Here is a 25,158-nt window from a genome sequence, read left to right as displayed (position 1 = left end):
ACACAACCGTGTCCGCACCGATAACTGTCTAACTAACATTTTTGTCGTACAACATCCATCCCCCCCAAAAAAGAAAGGTCGTCTCCTGGCGACTCAAAAACTAACAAAAATAGGAGACAACAAACATACAAACATAGAAACAATGTAGACCAAGGAGGAGGCTGCGTACCTGAAGTGTTCTGCTGTCGGTACAACTCAAACTTGATCAGTGTGGATGCATAAATCTTTTTGTGCTTGTGTGTTAACTGCCACTGCCTCCTTTAGGAGAAGTGCTGCGTCCATGGCCTGGCCCTTAGCTGTTTGCAATTCTTTTTTGGCCTCCTGTAATCTTTGTTCGGCCTTCTCCTTATCCTGCAAAAGTGCTACACGTTTGGCTGCCCATGCTGCCTGCTAGCTAACCAATATAACAGCTAACTTCTCCCTAGTTTCCCTTTCAATTGTCATAGACCTCTCAACTGCAATCCTTTTTGATGCCCTGTTCGCCTTTGCACGCCTATGAGCATAGTATACAACTTTATATACCCCCACTATCTCATGTGCCATCTTCTCCATAGGAGTGTTACATGGTTCCAATTCAGGTTTTGTAGCCCAATCAACCAACATCTTTGGTGTTTCTACTGCTGGCCATCCCTTGGCCTCAAAGCAGGAGCGAAAAAGCTCAGGATAGACCCCTTGAATATAAGCTCGGATCAAATGTAACTCCTTCCTACGAGTGAAAGCCTGATATACGTGTCCTTTCTCCATCACAACTTGCATAGCTTTGATGTATGGCTTGCATCTATCATCATCCGATCCATAATCCTCTTTTCTCACATCGTCAATATTCCACTCCTTATCGGTATCCATCTCTGCCTCTTCTGCAGTAGCCACGTCCACATCTGGTGCCGCCTCCTCTTTGGGTGCATCCTCGGACTGTGGTACTCCCACCTTCTATGGCTCTAATATGGCAACTACTCCTGGGGATACCTCCCCATGCCTCAGGGACTAAATGGAGGGATCGACCTCTGTAGGAATGAGTTGGAATTGCTGTCGTAGGAATGCACTAGCTTTGTCCATCACCTCAATCTTCTCAAGTTGTGTTGCCTGTGTCGTCTCAATGCTCTCAATTGGTTGTGTTGGCAGTGCTAGCTGGGCCTCGGCCAACAAAGAGGAAGATATGGTGACCCCAACGTCAGAACCAATCACCTCTAGTCAAACCTGAGGTTCGGGCTTTGGTGCTTTCATCTCTACTATCTCTGTGGCTGGCGCTACTGGTGCAATTGGATTTGGTGAAACATTCGGTGGAGTCACAACATTTGTTGTGGCTGTTGGAGTCATGATAACTGGCGCATGTCTCTGGCCAAACAGAGAAATGAGCGAGGTAGTGATTGTTAAGTGTGCCGAAGTTGGCAATTGGGGAGGGGTGAAAAATGTGGACCCTCTGACCGCCACGTCGCTCCCAACTTTTGCTTAGGTACTCTCTTCCTTAGAATCAACCCCAGTGCTCTCTGTGGTTTCCTCCCTTCTGCTATTCGTGTCCCTGTATGCCTCCAATCCTTGCAATACTTTCTTCTGACTGGCCGCGGTTCTACCCGTATCTAAATGTCTTTAGTAGAATACTGGGGGTTCTCCTAGCACCATCTTCCCCCTCGGTGGAACTTTAAAGTCGTCAATTGGAACTTGATGAAGGGCTGCTTCCAGAAACAAGTCGATGGCATGAAAAATGTTTGATGTTGTAATCTAATAAACTCCATCCTATTGGTGAGGACTGTGGCCCAATCATACACGGTACCATTCATGATGTCCTTCATGAATGTAATCTAAGGCAAGGTGATATTTGAGGCCCTACTTGCCCTCGTCAACCTGCTTTTAATTACATCCATAATACATCTTCAGTGGTTCTCTCAAATGAAATCTCTCCGTAGTCCTCGACTCTTGGCACCCTGCACCACCAACTCCATTTCCTTTGGTGTGAGATCGCGACCCAATAATTTCACTCAATATTCTTTATGTTCTTGTGACAACTTGTGATTTTTGGTCTCCACTTTGCAACCTCCTTGGCCAGGAATGCCAAAAACCCTACTGAAATCTCGCGGTTTGAAAGAGACTGTCATACGACATTCTTGTAAAAAATGTACTTGTTTTGCTGTTCTTGTTGTACATTTCTATCATAGTTCTTAAGATCAATTCAAACAGCCGAATGGAAAATACCGGAAATTGTATTGCCTAATGTACTTGTGCTCGTATCAGAATTTGTTTGATTAAATTTGCATCTGTAGTCTCTTGCCACCATTTTCGGCACTCACTGCCATTCAACCCTTCAAACTGAACTGTGAGGTGTGATAGGTCGGCCTTCACTTTTTGCTTCTTGTTGTTGGATGCTATTGGCCCTGCAACTCGGACTTTCGAAGCCAACACTTGCATTCTTTTCCATATTTGCCTTCAATTGATTTTTCTACTGCTTTCTTTTCCTTGTGGACTCCATAGTAATGGTCTCTTTTTTTGTCCTTTAATGTAACCAAAAGAAACGGTTAGGGTTTGTTCTCTCTCTTTTTGTCTTCCGTGGCAGTGCTTCTCCGGTGGCAATGGTTCCCACGTTGAATGCTTGTGCTGTCCTTTACTTCCCCATGAATATTCTTCTTATGTCTCCTATGGAGGCTCATCCTGTCTTCGTAGCAAACAATCTCAATAGTTTGGCCTTTTTTTTTCCTCTTCCTGCGTGACGACGACCTTTCTCCACAAACTCTCCTTGCAAGTGGTCTCCACAAGGTTCTTTTCGTTGAATGATGATGTTGATGCGAGTTTTGTATCACTTACATAACATATTAGGATTTGAATATTCAATATGGGATATCAAACATGCAACTCCTCTCTTGAAAAGTTATTACTCATGAAGACATAAGCAATAGCTCCAATGTTCCTTACACCGTTGGATACTCGCTCAGTTTTATCGATGTGATTCGCTGATAATCACGTAGGCGACCTTACGTAAATTGTTGAGGATGACTTGGACTTTGATGGGATGAAGGTGATGGTGGCTTGGTTTGTGAAATGTGCGGAAGCAGATAATGTTGATGGTCGCAATGATGGAGGGTGTGTCTGCCGATGATGATGTTGATGGAAAGCGGTGGTGGTGGAAGGTGAATGGATGAGCTCTAATACTTAACTTACTCCTCTAACTTGCTTCTCCAAGCTTCGACTACCCAGCTACTCATTATTCTACTCCTACTCCTATGAATGGAAGGCTAGCAAATGGACGGGGATCGAACTTAATGAGAGCTGACCAACGGCCTCACTTCCACAGGTGCAATGATTCAAAGGAATAATAAACTAGTTTACCACACAAAGCTTTCCAGCCAGTGGCTAGGATGCTAGTGGTCTAGTATTGATCCCTATCAAACATTTACCAATGCTACCATACAACTATTCATCTACTTTAACCTCACTTAAATAACTTCAAATGAAACCAACTTTAACAACTCGAAAAGAAATCTAAGTGGAAGTAGAAAACATGCAATAACACCCAATATTCTTGATCAACATTGCAATCGCAACAATGAAAAAGAGAGCAATTTTGGTATTATTTTTGCAACAATTTCTCCGACACTTTACAAATGAGAGCAAATGGCCTTTTATAGGGGCCAAAAATACAATGGACGGTGGAGATCAGAACAAGATCAACGATCCAGATTGGATCCTCAAAACCCTAATTAGGGTTGCCACCCCATTGGCCAATGAGAAGCTGCCACCTCATCAATGGACCAATGAAAAAAGTGCAAAAAGTGGCAACCAATGAGAAGGCACCAAAATGGTGGCCAATCAGAAATACACTTGTCCTATTCTAGAAGAAAGAGAAATTGCCACTTGGGCTTACATCAAATGATCTTCTAATATAAATCTTCCCTGTTCTTTCATTTTCTTAGCTAAGGCAATGAACTTAGCTAGCCTTTCATTAACTTCTCCCATAGGAGGACAGGATGTGCGCTTTGCCCTGAGTTCCGCTGACTTCGCCACGCCACTTGCTGCTTGTAGTATCCTTTCGTGATCCTTCTCATATTCTTTCTCAAATCCAATAAAAGCATTGAGAGAGGAAAGGGTGCCCAAATGCTTTTTCTTGATAGCAACCTTTCCCAACTCATCCAACTTTGATCCAAAATCTGTCTCGTTGAAATCTTCTTTGCCAAGGGGGATTGTCCTTCCTTTAGTCTGTCCCTCATCCGTATCATGTCCACTGTACGGATATTGGTGTTGGTTATTCACTTCATTTTTGAGAAGAAGGAAGTTTTGGGCGTTATATCATCTTTGTCTTTCTTAGTGTTCGCTCGCTTGGGATTCTTACCTGCACTATCATCCTCCATGCTTGTCGCCCTATTACGGGATGGTAGAGTGGTGGACCAAAAGGCAAGAAGAACCAAGCGGAGCAATCCTTAGACTAGAATGAAATATGGATGTCAGCTTAAGCACTCCTTGCAACTCTAGATGATGAAAATTCACCTTAACCAGTAAACTTACAGCGACTTTTCGGAACCTAGTATATGACTTTCAAGAAGTTCAAATCCCTTTGCAAATTAGAAATTTATCATGCAATTCACCTCCAAATAAAATTTTCCAACCTAGGGCAAAAATCGCAGCCACTTGCAAAAACCAGAATTTTATCTCCCACAAATTTTGGCTCCCACAAATTTCGCCCTCCCACAAAATTCGACCTCCACAAATTTCGGCTTCCACAAATTTCGCCCTCCACAAAATTCGCCAAGCAAGAAAAGTGCAGATCTGCTCTTGCAAAATCACCAACGCCTGGAGAAGGAGAAGTGAGGAAGAAATGGGAGAGAGGCCTCCTCTTATATCCAACTTTCTTCTTGGACCCTGGGAGAAAGAAAAACAAATAATTAATGCAAAATTATGGCCCACAATTAAATACTTAACCAAAATTAATTTTTCCATGATGAAAATTAACTTTTAAAATTGCCAATTAGTTCTAAATTGCAAAAAGAAATTAAATGGTGCTTTGGAGATGTTAAATATTTCCATTTAATGAGGATTTAGTAATTAATACGTCATTAAAATAGGATTTTGGCTAACCAAAAGCCATTTTTCAATATTAAATTACCAATTTCATTAAAGGCAAAAAGTTTTCTAGACAATTTTAATCTATTAAAATCAATTTTTTGCAATTTCTTACCCAAATCGATTTTGCTATGCCAATAAATTTATTTATTTATTTATTTTGACAAAAATAAAATAAAATTTCTTCTAAAGCCAAAAATCGATTTTTGCAATTTTATTTCACCATCACAAAAATTAATCTTTCTCACCAAAAATAATCAAGATTTTCCAAAAGACCAAATTTAACAAAATTTTCATTTTTGAAAATTATCCAAATTTACACAATTATATCCAAATTTTCAAAAGAAAAATGTCTAAGTACAAAATCTACAATTTTATCCTACCAAGTGTTGCTCTTTAAAATTTGTTCGGCTCAAGGATGAAATTGGTGGCTCTAGAAAATCAAGTTGAAACTGGGTGAAAATAAATCTAACCTTCTCCCCATTGGCCCTGAAGGTGTTCAAGGCTCAAAATTTTCAAAACTCAAAATCGTTGGACAATCCAAAAATTTGCCAAGGCGATCAAAAAAAGGGGGTCCCTAAAAATTTTGGGGTGATGGTGTGAAAACTTCACAACAGATGATTCCTCCACGGACGACAGAGTATACTTTTCCCTCAACACTTTATGGCCTCAGTGAGTTCATTGATAGTTTGCTGTTTGCTCACCCTCGGTGCATGTCCGCGAAGGTTTTTAGCTTTTGTTTTTGTGTATGTCCGCAAAACTTTTAGCTTTCAAGCCGCAGAAGGCTACCGTGAAGGGCTTCTATCCAAAATTGCGACAAACTTTGTAGAACAACATGTAACCCTGCGGGACTAGCATGTCTGCTAGACACTTGTTCGTGGGACAAGCATGTCCATGAGACACTTGTCTGCAAGACAAGCGTGTTTGCGGGATTTTCCCTTTTATTTATATTTTAAATTATTTTTTCAATTTTTTATTTTTAATTTTAAATCACCTGAGTCTAATTTGCGATGATTTCGCCTCCTTGTTGTTCTTGATAATTTTTTAACTTCGATTCATTAATGGTATTGGGAATTTCACGCTTGTCCAAGGTCCATAGTTTTATGGATCCATTGTTGTTGACTTCTCTCACTTTATATGGTCCAAGTCATTTAACCTTGAATATCCCTAGTTCTATCTTGTTGCAGCTGTTGTACCGAAGCACAAGTTGGCTTGGTTGGAATCTCGTTCTTTTCAAGTGTTTGTCATGCCATGCCTTTCGAGGGGTCTGTGCCCCCTCTGTCGCCCATTGCACTGTTAATCTGCGTTCATCCAGTTTGTTCAATTGGTATAGGCATTCTCGTAAACTCTTCATATCTCTGAGTCTATTGTCAATTGCAATTTGCAGACTTGGGACCATAAATTCGGCTGGTATCACAACTTCTTGGCCAAACATCAATTGGAACGATGTTTGTCTTGTTGTGACTTTGAATGTAGTATGGTAGGCCCATAGTGCCGAAGGCAACTCCTCCCAGTCTGCTTGTTTGACGCCACATGATTTGTATATGAAGACCACCAGAATTTTATTTGTGGTCTTCGCCTGGCCATTGGCTCATGGGTAGTAGGGACTTGACAGTGAATGAATTTTTTTGAACTCCATTGTCAATAAGCTAATCACGTGGTTGACAAAGTGATTGCCTCCGTCACTTGTCAATTGAATAGGTATGCCATACCGTGTGATGACTTGTTCATACAAGAACTTTAGTCGTACAGATTGCAAAATTATCAGGTAGTGCCTGTGCCTCTACCCATTTTGTTAAATACTCTGTAGCTACCACTATGTATCAGCAGCGCTGGGCCCTACTCGCCTTCAGTGGACTGACGAGGTCTAGTCCCCAACATTCAAACAACTCCTGGGCGTGGGACGGGTTTAATGGCATGAAGTCCCTCTTGAGTGGTTTGCTGGCTCTTTGGCATGTATCGTAGCTCAACACCCATTTTCGTGCATCGTTGTAAAGTGTGGGCCACCATAACCTAGGAAGTTGAACCTTTCATGCTGTTGTGTTGGGTCCCATGTGGCCACCTACCGGTCCTTCATATGCTTCCCTTAGAACACTTCGCACTTCTTCCATTACACATCGTTGTAGTACTTGATTAGGACCCATCTTATAGAGAAGACCATTTATTAGTTGAAAAGTCCAACTCCTTAAAACTAGCTTTTTCATTCGCCTGGCGGCATCTCTCTTGGAAATTGAGACATTGATAGATACTCTCCTATGGACTTGTACCATCTTTTGGAAGAATGGCGATTTTGAATAAGTGTACATTCGGAAAATCATCATTGACCTCTTCTGGCGGCTCCCCAGGCTTGATCCGGGAGAGTTGGTCGGCAATAACATGACTCTTCTTGGGTCGCACAATGATGGTGAAGGTGAATACCTGTAGTAGCAACAACCATCTGCTAATTTTGCCTTGGATGATTGGTTTTTTCACCAGGTACAACGCCTAGTAGTCCATGTAAAAGATAAATGGTGTAGCTAATAGGTAATGTCTAAACTTTTGTACTGAGTACACCATCCCAAGAGCCTCTCTTTCAGTGGTGCTATAATTCCTCTCGGCTTTTGACAGTAGTCGACTTGCGAAATACATTGGGTGATCGAGGCCATGATCACCAGTCTGTGCCAACTTTGCACCTATGGCAAAGTTTGAAGCGTCCACATGGACATGGAACTCCTTGTCCAAGTTTGGATACGCTAATATGGGCGCTCCCAGCAATCTATTCTTTAGTTTTGTGAAGGCAATCTCTTGCTCGAAAGTCTAGATGTATGGTTCTCCTTTCTGTGTCAACTTGACCAGGGGCAAAGCAATTCAAGCATAATTCTATATAAACCGTCTACAGTACCCAATATGTGCAAGAAAGGACTTGAGTCCAAATATGTCTGTCGAGGCTTCCATTTCCATTATCACCCTTACTTTATTAGGGTTCGTCTTTAATCTTGTCTTGCAAACAATGTGCCCAAGAAGTTTTCCTTGAGGAACCATGAACCGACATTTCTTTGGATTCAATGCCAACCTTGCTCGTCGACACCTCTCCATACATACCTGAAGTGCCTTCAAGTGGTTGTCTTGTCCACTGAAAATGGACCAATCATCCAGAAATGCGTGGAAGTTGCTTATTGACATTTTGTCAAATATGTGCAAAATGATCCTCTGGAACATGGCAGGTGCATCACACAATCCGAAGGGCATTCAGTTGTACACATACACTCTATCCTTCACCACAAAAGTAGTTTTCAGTTTTTCTTCTTCAGCAATGGAGATCTGGTTATAGTGAGAGAATCCATCCATGAAGGAATACATCTTGTGTCCGGCCACTTCTTCTAGAATCGTGTCGGTGAAGGGAATTGGGAAGGGATTTTTTATTGTGACCGTGTTTTGGCACTAGAAGTCCACACATATCCGGATTTGGATCTAGTCCTTCTTCATCAATATCACAATTGGTGACACCCACTCACTTGTTTGAACTTTGAATATTATGCCGACTTCCATCATTCATTGTATTTCCTCATCTACGCGAGCTGCGTAGTTTTTGTTCATTTTGTATGAGCACTTTTGCACAGCTATTGCTTCGGTTACCAACTGTATGTGGTGGACCTTTAAATCCTTGTAAGTCCATGCAAATACATTTTTGTACTCCAAAAAGATTTTGAATGCCGTGGCCTTGACTATCGAGTTCCAGTCGTCTCCCACAAGTATGTTCCTTAGATTGTCTGTGTCTCCAAGATTAGTAACCTTGATGGACGACTCTTCGTATCTTATCTCTTTTCCTTCAAAGCAATGGGCGAGACTCTCATTGATCTCAGTGTTAAATTCTCTATATTCCACGAACTATGGTGGGAATACCTCCTCATCTTCGGGTTCCTTGATGCCAAGCATGTACATATGGAAGAGTTCATAGTCTTCCATCTGCCAATGAAAAAGTGCATTCAGTGAATTGATCTTGTCCCCTGAACACTCCTCCAGTTCTAAAACACACTTGTTGTTTGGATTCATTCTTCCTTCATCTCTTCGGTGCTTTGCGTTTGACTCAGACCCCAACGACGATGCCATTTCTTCACTTACCATTCGAGTTCAGAGATCAATTGCAAACTTCTGCCCTCCACTTTCCATTGACAAGATATTCTTCTTCTAGTTGTGATTTACTTTCGCGGCCACCAGCCATCCTCTTCCAAGAATGGTGTCATATCTCTTTTTCTTCAAGGGGATTACTACGAAATCCAACACAAATGGTTGCGTCTTGACAGTTACTTGTTGAGCTACCAAGGTCCCCAAGGGTTTTATCCCTTGTTGGTTGGTGTCAAGTAGGTTGAATGTGGATGGCCACAAGGTAGGCTTTCCCAATTTCCTCCACGTCTCCTCGAGAAGAAAATTCACCCTGGACCCACCATCCACGATGGTCTCCGTCAGGATGGTTCCAAGGATTCCCAGCTCAACTACCGTTGGTTGATGACTGTTGCTTATTGTCAGCAACATGGGGTCTATCGCCGACCCTCTTTGTACTGTTGGTTGTTCCTTCGTTGGGTTTGCGTGAGTATTCAATAATGTCGTCTTGAGTTGCGGTACCGTTTGTAATAGGTTTTGAACTCTAACAGGTAGCTCCATTTGCAGGATCTGATTGACCAAGTTGTTCTCTCCCTTTGATTGTTGAGGAATAGCATCTTTCATATCCTTTGTAGCCTTCATTGCTTTTTCTACATCTTGCTGTGCCTCTCGCAGCCTTTGCTTCTCTGTGCGGGGGTCAGGATAGGTGACTTGCTTAGCTTGGTTGCAGGTGACAACCAGAACTTTTTCCTTGTCAATGTTAATGAGGTTTACTTGTTTCGAGCAGTTAGCATTTTCGTGGTCCCTTGGACCACACTATCAACATAATTTTTGTAGAGTGTCGTTCTTTGGACACTCTTTGGCGAAGTGGCCCCATTGGTTACATGCCCAACATTGGATTATGGGTCTTCCCTTGGAATCATATTGTATTTGATTTCTATTGTCATTCCCGCCTCGTCCTCCTTAGCGGTTGTTCCGATAACTGTCGGATGTGGCATTATTGTTGCCCTGGGTCTCATTATTTGTGCCAGAAGTGGATGGTTGTTCTTGTGTGAATAGTATTTGTTGGCTTCTAGTCTTCATGTTGAATGGACATTCCTTTGTAGAATGACCTAGGACCTGACAGATATCACACATTGCCTTTTTGGGGCACGCTCCCTTTGAATGACTTTTCTCTTTGCAATCCGTACACCAGATTGGCCACTGGTTCCCATCATGGATTTGAATTCCTTTTGCATGCGCTATAAGTCTTTTTGGAATGCTTGTACTTTCTTGCTGGGCTCCTCCTCGTTGTCTACACTGCTTCCCTTGCCAGAGGATTCATCGCTCTCGGAGGAGGATGAAGATTTACTTATTCTTCTTCTTTGTTGTTTTGCTTTCACTTTCTAAATTTAGGGCACGGTCGTATGCATCTGTGTATGATGTGGATGGAACTATTCATTTTTCTTCTCAATGCCTTGCAGAGGCTTTCTACAAACCAGCGGTTCTTTAGTTCATTCGTGGGTTGAGTACCCATACGGCTAAGAAGATCTTTAAGCTTGCGATTGTAGGCTCGAACAACGTCCTTCCCTTGGTTACAGTTGTAGATTTCTGCTACCACCTCGTTGTCATCCCAGAGTAGTCAAAATTTTGGAATTCTTTCTTCAGATCATTCCATGTGGAGATCTTTGCCTTGTCCATGTCGGAGAACCAATCCACTGCCACTTCTTGTAGGCTGGCTGGAAAATGGTTCAGCCATTCATCCGCATACGTGACCAAGATGGCGGTCCATATTGTTTCACACGTATGACAATGCCACATGGGATCTTCCTTCCCGTCACCTATGAACTTTGGAAGTTTTTGCTTTGGAGACATTGTGTATTTTGCCCTTTGATTACCACTAGATTGTGTCGTTGAACTATTCGAAGTTGGTCCTAGTGGGTTACTTTGACCACCGTGCAATGCCGCTCCGACACTTCCTTTTTGCCCTGGTGTCTTCTGTTGGGCTCACCTCCTTTCCTACTTCTTCATAGGTTCCCTATCGTAGTGGTGTACATGATGAATGTAAAAATTGCTCCTTTGTCTCCTCAAGCACTACTAATCCATGCCTAGTTTCCTTGAGCAACTCCTCATTGCTCCGTCCTCGCCATTCCGGCGAACTATGACACCCTTCGTTGGTTCCTGTGAACCCCGCTACGACCACCACATTAGGTGATTCCTCTGATTGCCCCTTAGTCCGTTCATCGACAATTTGTCTTATTCTCCGCCATTGTTCGGCTTCGCCACGCACGGTTTGTAATTTGTCGATTTCTCCCCTCGAATTCCTATTCTTATTTAAAAGATTGGGCATTTGACATATACAATTATTAAACAAAACAAAACAAAACAGTCATTCATTTATTTACTCTGTATACATAATGTGTCGACTTATGCGACAACATTTACAGACTTTTGAGTGCCCTTGACACCATAGCACAATAGCTCATGGTTCAGTTTTCTGACGTTGTGTGGCTCTCTCATAGAATTTCTTGAGGGTCTCTTGACATCGTTCCTCCTGTTCTGCTTCCTCCCAACGTCTCTTTTGTGCCAAAAGTAGGCTTGTGCGATTAGATAGGGAAGTTGGTCCAAAAATTTGTTCATGGTTGGGCTCGCGTGCATATCATGCCAGACATTGTTTGTTGTAACCCCATTCTCCATGGCTTCTCTTCGTACGAAAGTTTCCAGAGCTATGTGATACAAAATGTGAAAGTTCTGCGTTGCCTCGTGCTCTCCTTCAAAAATTTCTGTTTCGCCATTGTCATTTGTCTTCCAGTTGTCTTGTACTATTCTTCCCATTTTTTTTTGTCCTTGCATACTACTTCCAAATTCGAACTAGCAATGACGCCATATGTTCACCCCGTAGCTGAACAGGAAAGAAACATATATTCAATGGAAAATATTATTTATTATCAAGTGCTTTTTGTACACAACAATGATAATGATGCCAAAATACATAAGTGTTTCAAACAATGATAATGATGCCAAAATACATAAGTTTTCACGACATTTATAATGTCTGAAATGGTGCCAATGAAACAACACAATCGTGTCTGCACCGATAATTGTCTAACTACCCTTTTTGCCAGACAACAATTTGAAGCTACCTCCCTGAGCTTGTGAGCATCCAACACTAGACTTCCCATGTTTTCAACTAATGGGGGACCTTGAACTTTCACCTAGTCTACCCATACTTGGCCAATCTACCTGAATTGTCTTTCTTGTTGCAACTTTAGGAGTAGATTTTTGTTCTCCTCTACATTCGGGTCAAATTGACTTGATGAAGTGCTCGGGTTTGGTGATCGGATATGTGTGGACTTTCGATGCCAAAACACGGTCACAATAAAAGATCCCTTCCCAATTTCGTTCACCGACACGATTTTGGAAGAAGTGGCCGGACACAAGATGTATTCCTTCATGCATGGATTCTCTCACTATAACCAGATCTCCATTGCTAAAGAATACAAATTGAAAACTACTTTTGTGGTGGAGGATAGAGTGTATGTGTACAACTTTAGGTATGTATGGAGAGGTGTCGACGGGCAAGGCTAGCATTGAATCCAAAGAAATGTCGGTTCATGTTTCCTCAAGGAAAACTACTTGGGCACATTGTTTTCAAGACAGGATTAAAGACGAACCCTGATAAAGTAAGGGTGATAGTGGAAATGGAAGCCTCGACGGACATATCTAGAGTCAAGTCCTTTCTTGCACATATTGGGTACTGTAGACGATTCATATAGAATTATGCCTGAATTGCTTTGCCTCTAGACAAGTTGACATAGAAAGGAGAACCATAAATCTAGACTTTTAAGCAAGAGATCGCCTTCACAAAATTGAAGAATAGATTGCTGGGAGCACCCATATTAACGTATCCAAATTGGGATAGGGAGTTCCATGTCCACGTGGATGCTTCAAACTTTGCCATAGGTGCAACGTTGGCGCAGACTGGTGATCATGGCCTCAATCACCCAATGTATGTCGCAAGTCGACTACTGTCAAAAGCTGAGAGGAATTATAGCACCATTGAAAGTGAGGCTCTTGGGATAGTGTAATCAGTACAAAAGTTTAGACATTACTTATTGGCTACACCATTTTTCTTTTGCGTGGACCACTAGGTGTTGATGTACTTGGTGAAAAAACCAATCATCCAAGGCAGAATTAGCAAATGGTTGTTGCTACTACAGGTATTCACCTTCACCATCATCGTGCGACCCAGGAAGAGTGATGTCATTGCTGACCAGCTCTCCGGGATCAAGTTTGGGGAGCCATCGGAAGGGGTCAATGATGATCTTCTAGATGCACACTTATTTAGAATCGCCATTCTTCCAAGATGGTACAAATCCATAAGGGAGTATCTATCAACATCTCAAGTCCCAAGAGAGATGCCGCCAGGCGAATGGCGGAAGCTAGTTTTAAGGAGTTGGACTTTTCAACTAATAAATGGGCTTCTCTATAGGATGGGTCCTGATCAAGTAGTACAACAATGTGTAATGGAAGAAGTGCGAAGTGTTCTAAGGGAAGCATATGAAGGACCGACAAGTGGCCACATGGGACCTGACACAATAGCATGGAAGGTTCCACTTTCTGGGTTATGGTGGCCCACACTTTACAACGATGCACAAGAATGGGTGTTGAGCTGCGATACATGCCAGAGAGCCAGCAAACCACTCAAGAGGGACTTCATGCCATTAAACCCATCCCACGCCTAGGAGTTGTTTGAATGTTGGGGACTAGACTTCGTTGGTCCACTGAAGGTGAGTAGGGCCCAGCGCTGTTGATACATAGTGGTAGCTACAAAGTATTTGACAAAATGGGTAGAGTCATAGGGACTACCTAATAATTTTGCAATCAGTACGACTAAGTTCTTGTATGAACAAGTCATCACACGATATGGCATACCTATTCAGTTGATAAGTGATAGAGGCGATCACTTTTTCATCCTTTTCACTATACTATTGACCTATGTATTCTTTATATATGATGACACTAGTACCAAGTTGTCACGTAATATTATTTTTGATTTTATGAGCAAATTAACAATTGCGCTTTTGGGGTCCTGATGGGTGTGACTCAAATTTTGACCTATTCATCTCTTGTCCACATTTGACGAGTGAGATAATTTCCAATGATTATCATATCTTGTAACAAGTTTTTGTGTAATGGCTCGGGTATATTATATTATCTCCGTTTATGGTCGTCTTCTATTTGACAACATTCAAATATCTGTATTGCTTTGACTTTGTGCCTGATTATTCCTCTTAGGCTTTGCTTTGATACCATGTTTTTAAAATGCTTGTTTAACCACAGGCAATACCTCCATTGTTGCCCTCCCAGCCATACATGGTATGCTATTGTCACCTCTGAGCATCGTGGTATGTCACTTTGCAATTGTATTCAATTATTATTCATTTTCCATTACCAAGAGGAAGATTTGATCTTTCTATATATATTATATTACAATTATTATTGCGACTCAATTTTCACACATGTTAACATTCAGTTCTGGAAAATCAAATGGAATAAAACGTACATTTTTATCACTTTCAAAGTCATACTCAAAATTGCAAAAAAGAAGCATTTTTCATTCGTATTGAAATAATAGATAATGTCTTTGTATTATTCACCATGATGGTACAATTGATATTTACAAGTATGAAATTAAGATGCTGAAGCCTGAAAGTGAATTTCTCTCACCCATCTGACCGTAAGAGTAGTTCCTATCTACTGATATATATTCCTATGCTACCAAAATAAATAACATGAAAGAAGTATAAAGAGAGGAAAGGTCATGGGTACCAGTCATTGCTCGTAATGACTGGTTGAGTTGCATCCATCCGCTTCCATCCATTCGTTGACTCGAATTGCCTCCCTTCCATGCATCCGATCCCTGCATTCATAGAAAAAGGTTGTTAGATCCAGTGGATCTAAGCAATGCTAGTACCTCACCTCGCCTCGCATTCACATTCCTAACATGCTACTCTTCTCAGCAAAATAAAACATACATCAACAGAGAAGGAAAACAGTCACGATAAATGCTTTATTATCAACATGTTTGTTTCCTGTGCAACGTGATCATAACAGATTGAATTAATTGTGTATTGCTAATTCATAATAGGAAAACAAAAGCATTAAAGGGACAAGTCATTGTGATTTGAAACCTTTTGCTTTCAATAATCAGAAAGGCGAAACATTGAAGGGACAAGTCGAATAGGCTTGAAACCTTTTGTTTCAGATAGAGTAACAGAAAGTATCAAGTTGCAGCAGAGCATTCTACAAATAAATATGTTGAACAAGAGAGAACGGTTTTGCCCGCTTAGGAAATGGAACATTATTTTCAGAATTCAGTAAGTATCAGAGTGCAGATTTGAAATAAATAAAGGAGTATGAAATACACAGGGTCAAAATATGTAAAGAGGCTAATCAAGTTGTAGAAAGAGAACAATACAAGTTGCTAACAGGATGAGTTAGAATGAAAAGTAAGACTACAGTTAATAGTAAAATATTCAAGTATGTACAACAGGAAGGAAGCATATAGATGATGCGAAGAAAGTTTGATGGAGCTAAATAGATATGATTTAAATCAGACTGATATACACACTTCACTCATCATTATTGCTGTAAGTTTGAACACCTAAAATCTATCCAGGATTGAAGCAGACAAATAATGAAATAAGTTTTTTCAGATTTTTTACAATTTGCAGTAGAGGCAGGTACATGGAAAATCTTATGATTAACAATGACCAAAATATCACGTAATTTCAGAACAACAGAACATGTATTCATTTTTGAGATCCTCAAATATGAGAATGGCATCCATGGATGTAAAAGGAATATAACAGAAATTCGTCAAAAAAATGTGCAGAATTTTGGACAGTTTAGTCACTACATTCCAGGATGCTGCTCGAAAATGGCAGTGAGTTCAACTCCATATTTTCCAACGATAACTCCAGCAATCAAAGGAAAACATCTCAGAAGATCATGACAATACTAAATAGCCATTGTATCTAAACAACGAAGTCAAAATCTGAATAGCATGTTATGGCTGCAGGGGAAGATAATCACCAGAAAATTCAAAGAATAGGTTCCATAACACAACAGAAAACCAGCATAATCGTGGCTAGGGTTTCATCAAAACTCATTTTCTCTTTCTTCTCACATACATCAAACTAAGAAGGAAAAAATCATTCTGTAACAACAGAGAAGAAGTGTAAAGAAAAAGAATCACACTTAATTTTTTCTTCCAATCATGGCTGAAATTTAACAGCAGGGGCAAATCATGCAACACAAGCCGTAGCTAGTCATGAAATCTCTAAGCAATGAAGACCCAACAGTTATGGCTTCATGGAAATGGCTCACAGCATCAGAACAAGCCGTATTTACTTCTAGCAAAGAAAATCACCAAAACTCAAAGCTGCAGAACTTCATACAACAACCAGACAATCAACAGTATTCATGGCAAGTAGAGCAAGAATAAACCAGCAGTCACAGCGACATGGCGTCTAAAGTCATATGAGAAGAGAAAGATAGTAACTACATTCAACTTAGGAGATCAGCAAGTAACGACATGGAGACGACCAAGCAACAAGGCCTCAATACCAACATTCATGACATCAAGAGAAAGTCCATAAAAATTGCAGAGAAACCTAGATTTTCCTCTATTTTAGCTAGGGTTTCAAACCCTTTCAATTAGGCCCTTTTTCTATAGCTCTCGAAATGTTGAAAATAACTATGTTTTACCTTTTTGATGGCTCCTCTATCAAATTGCATGAAGATTTTTGGTCCGCAAGTTTTCTTTTGATAAGGGAGATGTAATTAATTTTATTTTATTTTAGTGATAATGTATGACTTGGTTTAGTCAAGTCTATGCTATTATTAAATAAACCTTATTGCATTATTATTCTAAACTGTAATTATTAATTCAGTTGATATCTTATAAGTTAACTAATTAATAATAAATATTAAAATGCAAAAGTAATAGGGTGGAAAATTAAAATTATAAAGGAAAAGGGGAATAAGATGGTTAAGTTATCATGGACTAAGTGTTGTCAAGAGGGAGTTGAAGTTATTAAATGCCTAATTTTAAGGGAGGTGTTTCAGTTACTATTTTTAACTCTCAGATCAGACTCTTGACTTTGGAGTCAATTATGGAGCTATTTTTGACATTTATGGAGTCTTCTTGGACTTGTCTACATGTGTAGTTGATCAAGGCACAATTTGGAGTGAATGTGTCATGTTTTTGGAGCCTTTAGACTATTTTTGTGAGCAGTTTGCTAAAAATTTCGACCCTCACTTCTTGATTTTGTGGGAAGGTGGTGTTGTTTAATTATTATTATATACCCCTCTTTGTTATAGAGAAGGGGTTCGGATTTTCAGAGGAGAGAGGTGCACATGTGATTTTTGTCCTTGGCATCTTTTTATCGAATTTTCTGAGATATTATGCCTCTAGAGATATTGTTATTTGGGCCTTTGATCGTAATATAATGTTCATTGGATTCAACTTTTGGGTAAAAGATTTGGTTGTATGCTTTCTAGTGATTGATGTTATCTAGTTGTGTTTTATTTATAAACTGTTTAGGTAATGTCTTGTTTTGCATCTTCTATGTCTGATATCTATTATTCATAGGTTTTGAGTTGTGTTTCCTTGACGATATATTGGATTGTGATTTATTTCCTTTCATATATTCATCTTTTAGCCTTCTCGTAAATTATTTATGTGGATTAACAATTCCTTCAAGGTTTTTTTTTTGTGATTATCAATTCAAAGTGTTCATTGTGTTATGAGTACGACAGTAATTTGTGTTATTATTTTTGGTGTATCACCTTAGTTTTCATCATATAGGTTTTCCATTTTCAACTTTACCTCTTTTACCCTTTTCCATACAGATTTCACGTCTTTTATTAGTATAGGTAAGATATTAGATAGGAACCGGCCTAGAATCCAAAGGTTCAATAAGGTCATAGGTTACCCACAACCTCTAATTGATCTTACGTTTCTCCAAAATTGCTGAGGGTTTCAGGACTTAAAGCATGAGGGTGCAGATTTTGGAGATAACAGTTATATTATTATATTATATTATAATCATTATGTCACAGTGATATTACAATATAATTATATTATCTCAGTAATAATATAATTACAACATTGTAGATAGTAGTTTTCCACAATCCATTAGAATTCTTAGCTGTGTTTTCTGGGTAGATTGTGTTACAATTTTTGCATCAACGTTTCGGATCACACTCTATGATCCATCATCAGGATGAGAGAGCTGAAGGATCACAGAGTGTGATCTGAAACGTTGATGCAAAAATTGTAACACAATCTACCCAGCTAAGAATTACAACATTATCAATAAATATCAATATAATTATTATATTATATTATCAATAAATATCAATATAATTATATTATCACAACCTTCATGTTATCTGTGTCTGCCTAAAGGAATCCAACCATTGCTATAGTAGCATCAACACATTTGAGGTTGTGAATGGTGCTAGGGGGTGGAATAGAGCACAAAGAAGAATGGCTAGAGGAGACCACTGAGTGAATGGTGAAATGAGGCAAAGGTACAAATGACGGAGAAGAAATTTTTGGGAAGTTGGAAGAGGATGTCATAATTTATTTTGTCACTAAAACAAGGCATAATGAGGCAGGGAATAGGTAGGTATTTGTCATTTTAGCATAATCCTTGACAATATGTATTATTGAAATAGGTTACATTCTAAGACAGTGATCTACTTGTAAAACCAAGGTCCTTATAGAAATTGACTAAAGTAACAAAGGTGGTTAAATGTTTAAGTGCACAGGAGGAGAATAAGGAGGCTGCTGAAGAGCTTTAAGTTTGTGAACTTCTAGAGAAAAAAATAGTTTTGGAATGACCTATAAATTCTAATGATAAATGCTATTTATCTTCCTCCTCCATGATTATATTGAATTCTACAAGTTGGATTTTTCCTCGATTCAAGTTGATTGGAATAACATTTTTTATCGCTCAATTCCTTTATGTTAGAAGCTCAAGACATTGTTGAATATCTGTTTTAATGTTGTGAATGTTTTCCTGGTTCCATCCTTTATGAAGTCCAGATTTAATATTTCCATGCTAATCTTTTGGGTGCTCCATGTCATTTTATCTATTTTTGAAGCAAAATTTTCACACTTTAAAAGATAAACCATAATACAAATTTTATAGAACGTCTCAAGTCAATTTAAGCAGAAAATTCAGATATTTACTGGGATTGCAGATTTTTTTTTTAAAGGCTAATAAATTTTCTGTTTTCGCCCTGCAGTTGATTTCCCTTGACATGGGAGCACTGATTGCTGGAGCAAAATATCGAGGGGAGTTTGAGGACAGGCTAAAGGCTGTAATGAAGGAAGTTACTGATTCAGATGGACAAATCATTCTCTTTATTGATGAGATTCATACTGTTGTTGGAGCAGGTATGAAAACCGCTAATTAGACGTCGCCATCTTTGCATTTGATGATTTCAAGTATTTAGATTCACTAGTTATAACAGCTATGAACACACTAAATTTATTGGGCACATGTATGTTTTGCATGTATTGCACCCTTATAGACACTTTGACGTACAATGTAGGGTCTAGGGCTGAGGTTTGGCTAGGGGATATGGGGAATTATGGTGGCTAGAGGAAAACATTTTTGCTGTTATATGTGGTTTTATTGGTCTATGGTTTGATACCTAGGTTGCATGGGTATGTGTACCCACACCCTCGGGACACATACCTTCATACCCAAGTATCGGGTACAGGTAGCCCAAGTACCAGGTACCCAGTGGAGAGTATCATTGCTAAGGACCTTGATTAAGATTTCTGATTTTTGTTTGCGTATCAGCTTGTTGTTTATCAAGTTTAATTGAATACGTAATCAGTTTGAAACTTTGATACAGTACTGATTAACAGTAAACTATATCTATGTTCAAGTCAGAAGTTTATCATTTGCAATATGTCATTGTTATATGTTTTATGGTCTTATTGTTCATTTTTAAAGTTTGCCTTCTCTGTTAAGCATCTAAACATTTATCATATATTCTTGTTTCTGTTTGCAAGCATATTGCAAATCTGAAGCTGAGAACAATAAACTCTATCACTGTTCTTGCTTTGAAAAACCATTGTCATGACTTATATTTTCAGATTTTCTATAAATATTAAATTATATCTAATAAGAAAGCTTGACATACCTAAGTATCCCTGTCCCCTATTTTGGAAAATTGTCGTACCCGTATTGGTACCCTAAGTACCCAAGTACCCCTGTACCCATACAATCTTGTTTGATACCCATTTTATTGTTATACTGCTTACAGTGATGTAAGTACTCACACATGGATTAGGGTTAAGCATGAGTGAGAAATATCATATTTAGTTCAAACAGTTGATACAATAGGTTCTTATTGCTAGGTTTTAGTCTTCCAAGGGCAAAATCTCTTTCTAAACTGTGGGTGTTCCATTAATACTTTGTGCTGCATTTAAAAATTATTTGCATTGCTTCTTGTTGAATATACAAATGATTTACAAGAAACCATTGAAGGAAATCATTAAGCATTTAATGATATCTTGTAATGCCCTCTTGTTGGAAAAGGATTTATTAATAAATGATAACAATAAGTAAAAGTATTAAAAACAAAAACAAAATATAATACTATTATAAATATAAATTTAAATAAAATATAATACAATTATAAATATAAATTTAAATAAAATATAATACAATTATAAATAATTAAGTTTGATGGTCAAAGGGCATGAATAAAGACTTACGACTATTGGGGAATTGGATAAATGTCTAAAAGGAGTGAATCAATCATCAATTAGGAGAATGCAGAGTAAGAAAAATAAATTACTTGAGGAAATAGAAAAAAATAATTATGTTTAAAAGATAGCAATTAAGGATGGCTCTTTCAAAAAGGTAGAAATAGTTAAAAGGTGGGACTCCCTTCCAATCTTACGATATATCAGATCAGTCATTCTCTGTTATAATTAAATTGCATTTTTATACACTAATCTGTTTTCAGAAAAATTAATAAGGGTTTGAAATGTGTTGTAATGCCCCGCTTGGAGATCCTTGGAACAAGGATTCAAAACAAGCCAAGATAATTTTTTTTACAAGTATGAATGCACAAGACAACATCATACAAGGATCACAAAGATTGCAATGGAAGACTTCACCAACAATCCCAACAACCAACGGATCTCCAAATGCCACTGCTTAATTGACACAACCAAATTGAAGGACGAAAACCAAAGACGACATCAAAACACAAAAATTTCGATCTGTCACCGCATGGAAAATCCAGTAAACCCAAATGGTACTCAAAACATCAAATTGTGTTTCCTGAAAACCAGTGGAGATGCCCCTTGTGTTTCATGCGAGGAATTACAATTGACAGCAAGCCATACAAGGATCTGCCCAATTGCGCAAGGACTTGCTTGGCCCAGTAGCCAAAGCACCCTAAATTGGTGTTGGGTTTCACGCGAGGATGAACTATAAGCTGCATTAGGAAACCCAACACACCACGTGAGCTCTTGCATTCTCGCGTGAGAAATTACAATTTCATGTGAGTATACAAAACAAGCAGTTAGAAAACATAAAGATAAAAAGCTAGGAAATAAAATTTCTCCACATCGAGGAGTATCGGGTCCGCAATCGAGGCGAAGACAATTGAATGAAATAACTGAAAGACGGAAATTGCATGTAACCATCTAACATAGCAGTGAAGGGAAATGATTGAAAGCAACGTTGCAATGTATTGAAATAACAAAGTGCGCGGTTCCTTCGAACCATAATAGCATCATGAGATCTCAAAGGCCCTAGCCATCCCCTACGCGTAACATCCCAAACTACCAACTAGATAGTCAGAGTTGTCTTATGAGGACGTCACTACTAAAGTGTAATAACATCATAAGAACAGGAAATCTAACATGCTAATCCAATAAGCAGTAGATAATCCAACTAAGCAAATCACAACATCTAATTATATGCTAAACATCATAATATAGGAATGCGTCAAATAAACTAACATCATCTAAACATGATATCCAAGCATTCCAATGAAAGCATAAATCACAAGAAAGCATACTCCGAAACTTGAAGTACCAAGTGAAAACATCCAACAACGGTTGCACTGGAATAATAGACCATCTCTGTACACCGGTCCCTAGCATTAGTATAGGTAGCTTCACCTCCCAATCATGTGGAACCCATAGCTGATGGAGATAATGATCCAACCACAAACACAAATAAAACAAACGTCCATGGCTAACACTTAAGCTAGATAGTAAAGAGGACTGCAACCAAGATCATGACACAATGCAAGTACTATAGGTCCTGGTTAGACACTTGATGGATAACTATGGAGGGATTGACAAAGTGGAGAGTCGCTTGGCATTGGAAAGCCTAAGCTAAAATCATGTGCGGAACGAATCCCTCAGGAAATTGTCACACTAAAATCAGGTGCGAAATGAATCCCTCAGGAAACCATCACACTGGTGCGGAACAAATCCCTTAGGAAACCATCACACCCATGTGGAATGAATCCCTCAAGAAACCATCATGTCATGCCTTCGAAAATACTATACAGGCATTCACTTCTTTGAATTAAGTTTTATTACCCATTAATTAATTTAGTTATCACTTGTTTTAAAACTTCTTCATGCCAATTGGGAAAATAGTCACCAAGGTTGTGAGAGAAGCCCCTCCACTGTCTACTCTATATACCCGTGCTCATCACATGATGAGTGCCCAAAGGCAATGCAAGTTTCCAACCCAACCCCAATGAACATAACTCCACCGAAATACAACCGGGAGTTTGGTCTTCGCAAGTCACCCGAAAAATGCACGTGCACATGCTCATGTGTTGCGCACCACTATAACGAAGATCATAAAACAATGGCTGGATGAGAACACAACAAAATAACAGTCAACCGAATACAAGCTTGGGAGTATGGATTCTACACGAATCCCAATGAAAAATAAAACCATACATCATGAACTCAATTAACTGGCCTCAATCCGAGAGGATGGATTCTACACAAATCCCAATGATGCAACAAGACCAAACATCACGGACTTGCTCAACCGGCCTCAGTTCAGGAGAATGGATTCTACACGAATCCTAGTGTCCACGAAATAGCAACAAGGGTCCAAAGGAAACAATAACACCAGGGATAAAAATCACTCAACTGAACACAATGTCGAGAGTACAAATGCGACACACATCCCAATGCAAACATAAAGATGTAACAATGGTTGGATTGACATCCTACAGATAATCTAAATCCACGATCAACACCATGCCAAGAAAACTTGAGAAAATTGGATGGCACACAAATTGAGGCGAAAAACCTCAACTCAAAAATTTCAAAATTAAAACCCATTTGGTCTTAGGGCACAAACGCCACAAATATGAAATAAAAATTGGGTTTGGAGTTTTTATGCAAAAACAATCAGCATAAACCCTCATCTCGAAAAACAAGGAAATGCTCATACACGACCAATTGGGTAGAGCTAGCATAAAGAAACAGAGGGGAACACTAGTTCTTAGCCTCCTAACAAACAACTACAAAAAAAAAAAAGTAGAAGTGGAGCAGAAACATTAAAACTGGAGAGTCTTACCTTGCAACCAAAAGGGGCAAAACGGGAACGTGAACCATAAAATAAAAATCCCGCAGAAGTATCTGAAAATCGCGGCAACCCAAGGTCTCCCCGAGCTGGATCCAACGAGATTGATCTCATGACGATCCCATGGCCATAGCTCCCACAACGAATAGAACAGTAATTCCTCATGAAGAGGATTTTGGGTTTTACTCTCCGAACTTTGTAATTCAAATGTGAGAAGTGAGGAATTAAATTCCTTTTTCAATAACTATTCACTTTTCGAGTGAATAATTGATTAGGGCAAATAACCAGCCAACCTAGTTAAACCCCAAATCGACCCAAACGAAAATAGGCTATTCCAAGTAATTGGAATTTATCTATGGCAAAGCTGCTAGAAATTAAAAATCAATTAAATAAAGCCCGAAAACCCAAAAACACAGAAATATCCTTAACAACTTTCGTGATAGTGCGAACCTCTAAATGCATAGACACATTTCACAGGTCTAGTCACATAATGCAAATGAGTCCGAATTTATTAAATCACCAGAAAGTTTAATTAAAACATTTAAATAAGATATGTCCACCATACATGGACGACATTGGTAAAATATGAACAACTGAATCATAGACTCTATATGCCATTGCAGGATATAAATCCTGCACACTACAATCAAGTGCAATTACATGTAATAACATAGTTGAAGCAATAATTGCATTAAATACCTAATTTAACCATTTACTCGAATGTATTGAAATAATCCATTTACATCACTTGCATTCGCATAAAGCATATCAAAGCAAGAATGAAATAAATCACCAAAGCATTAAATCCACATCTAACATAATCAGAGATATGTCCAACTAACGAATAACCAGATATCATCTTAACACATACTGTCATCTCAAAATGGCATCATCATGCGATTATGATAAATTGAACAACATAGGAGTCTAACATCTAAGATACTGAAATCAAAGTATAATATCTGACCCTCAGGTCATCTCAAATGTAAAACATAACATGCGTAACAAGTATCTCTTGGATCAAAATATAACAAGGTAAATATCCGTAGCACATAACCAGAGGATCCAATATGGACAATTCATTTCCAATTATTTAAGCATTTTAATAATGGTTGTCTAAACAACATAAAAAGGCACTTAAAACACATAAGAAAACCCAGTCATAAACATGACTAACCGTTACTACATGAACCTAGTCAGTGTAGCAGGGTAATAATACATAGTGCAAGCTCTACACACATCTCAGGGTAATTATGAAACAACATCATGACACCACATCAATCTTGGCAACCATTGGCACAAACCTTAGTGAAACCATCTAACACATCATAATCTCAAAAATCAGCCATCAGCATAATTAAAGCAACTGATACAGTAACATAAA

The 25,158-nt window shown here is 39.0% G+C and overlaps 1 protein-coding gene across 1 annotated transcript in view; it reads left to right on the top strand.

The window, feature by feature from the left end:
* Positions 1–25,158, top strand: part of LOC149570611 (chaperone protein ClpB3, chloroplastic-like) — a 111,529-nt gene that overhangs the window by 27,565 nt on the left and 58,806 nt on the right. Inside the window, exon 6 of the mRNA XM_089823184.1 lies at positions 19,429–19,579. Coding sequence (XP_089679310.1) covers positions 19,429–19,579 — 151 coding nt within the window. The remainder of the gene's footprint in view (positions 1–19,428; positions 19,580–25,158) is intronic.

This window comes from Cupressus sempervirens, chromosome 3 (genome assembly GCF_028749045.1).
Source record: "Cupressus sempervirens isolate cs-2001-9-10 chromosome 3, ASM2874904v1, whole genome shotgun sequence".
In the NCBI taxonomy this organism is placed as follows: domain Eukaryota; kingdom Viridiplantae; phylum Streptophyta; class Pinopsida; order Cupressales; family Cupressaceae; genus Cupressus; species Cupressus sempervirens.
This window is presented reverse-complemented; position numbering and strand designations above follow the sequence as displayed.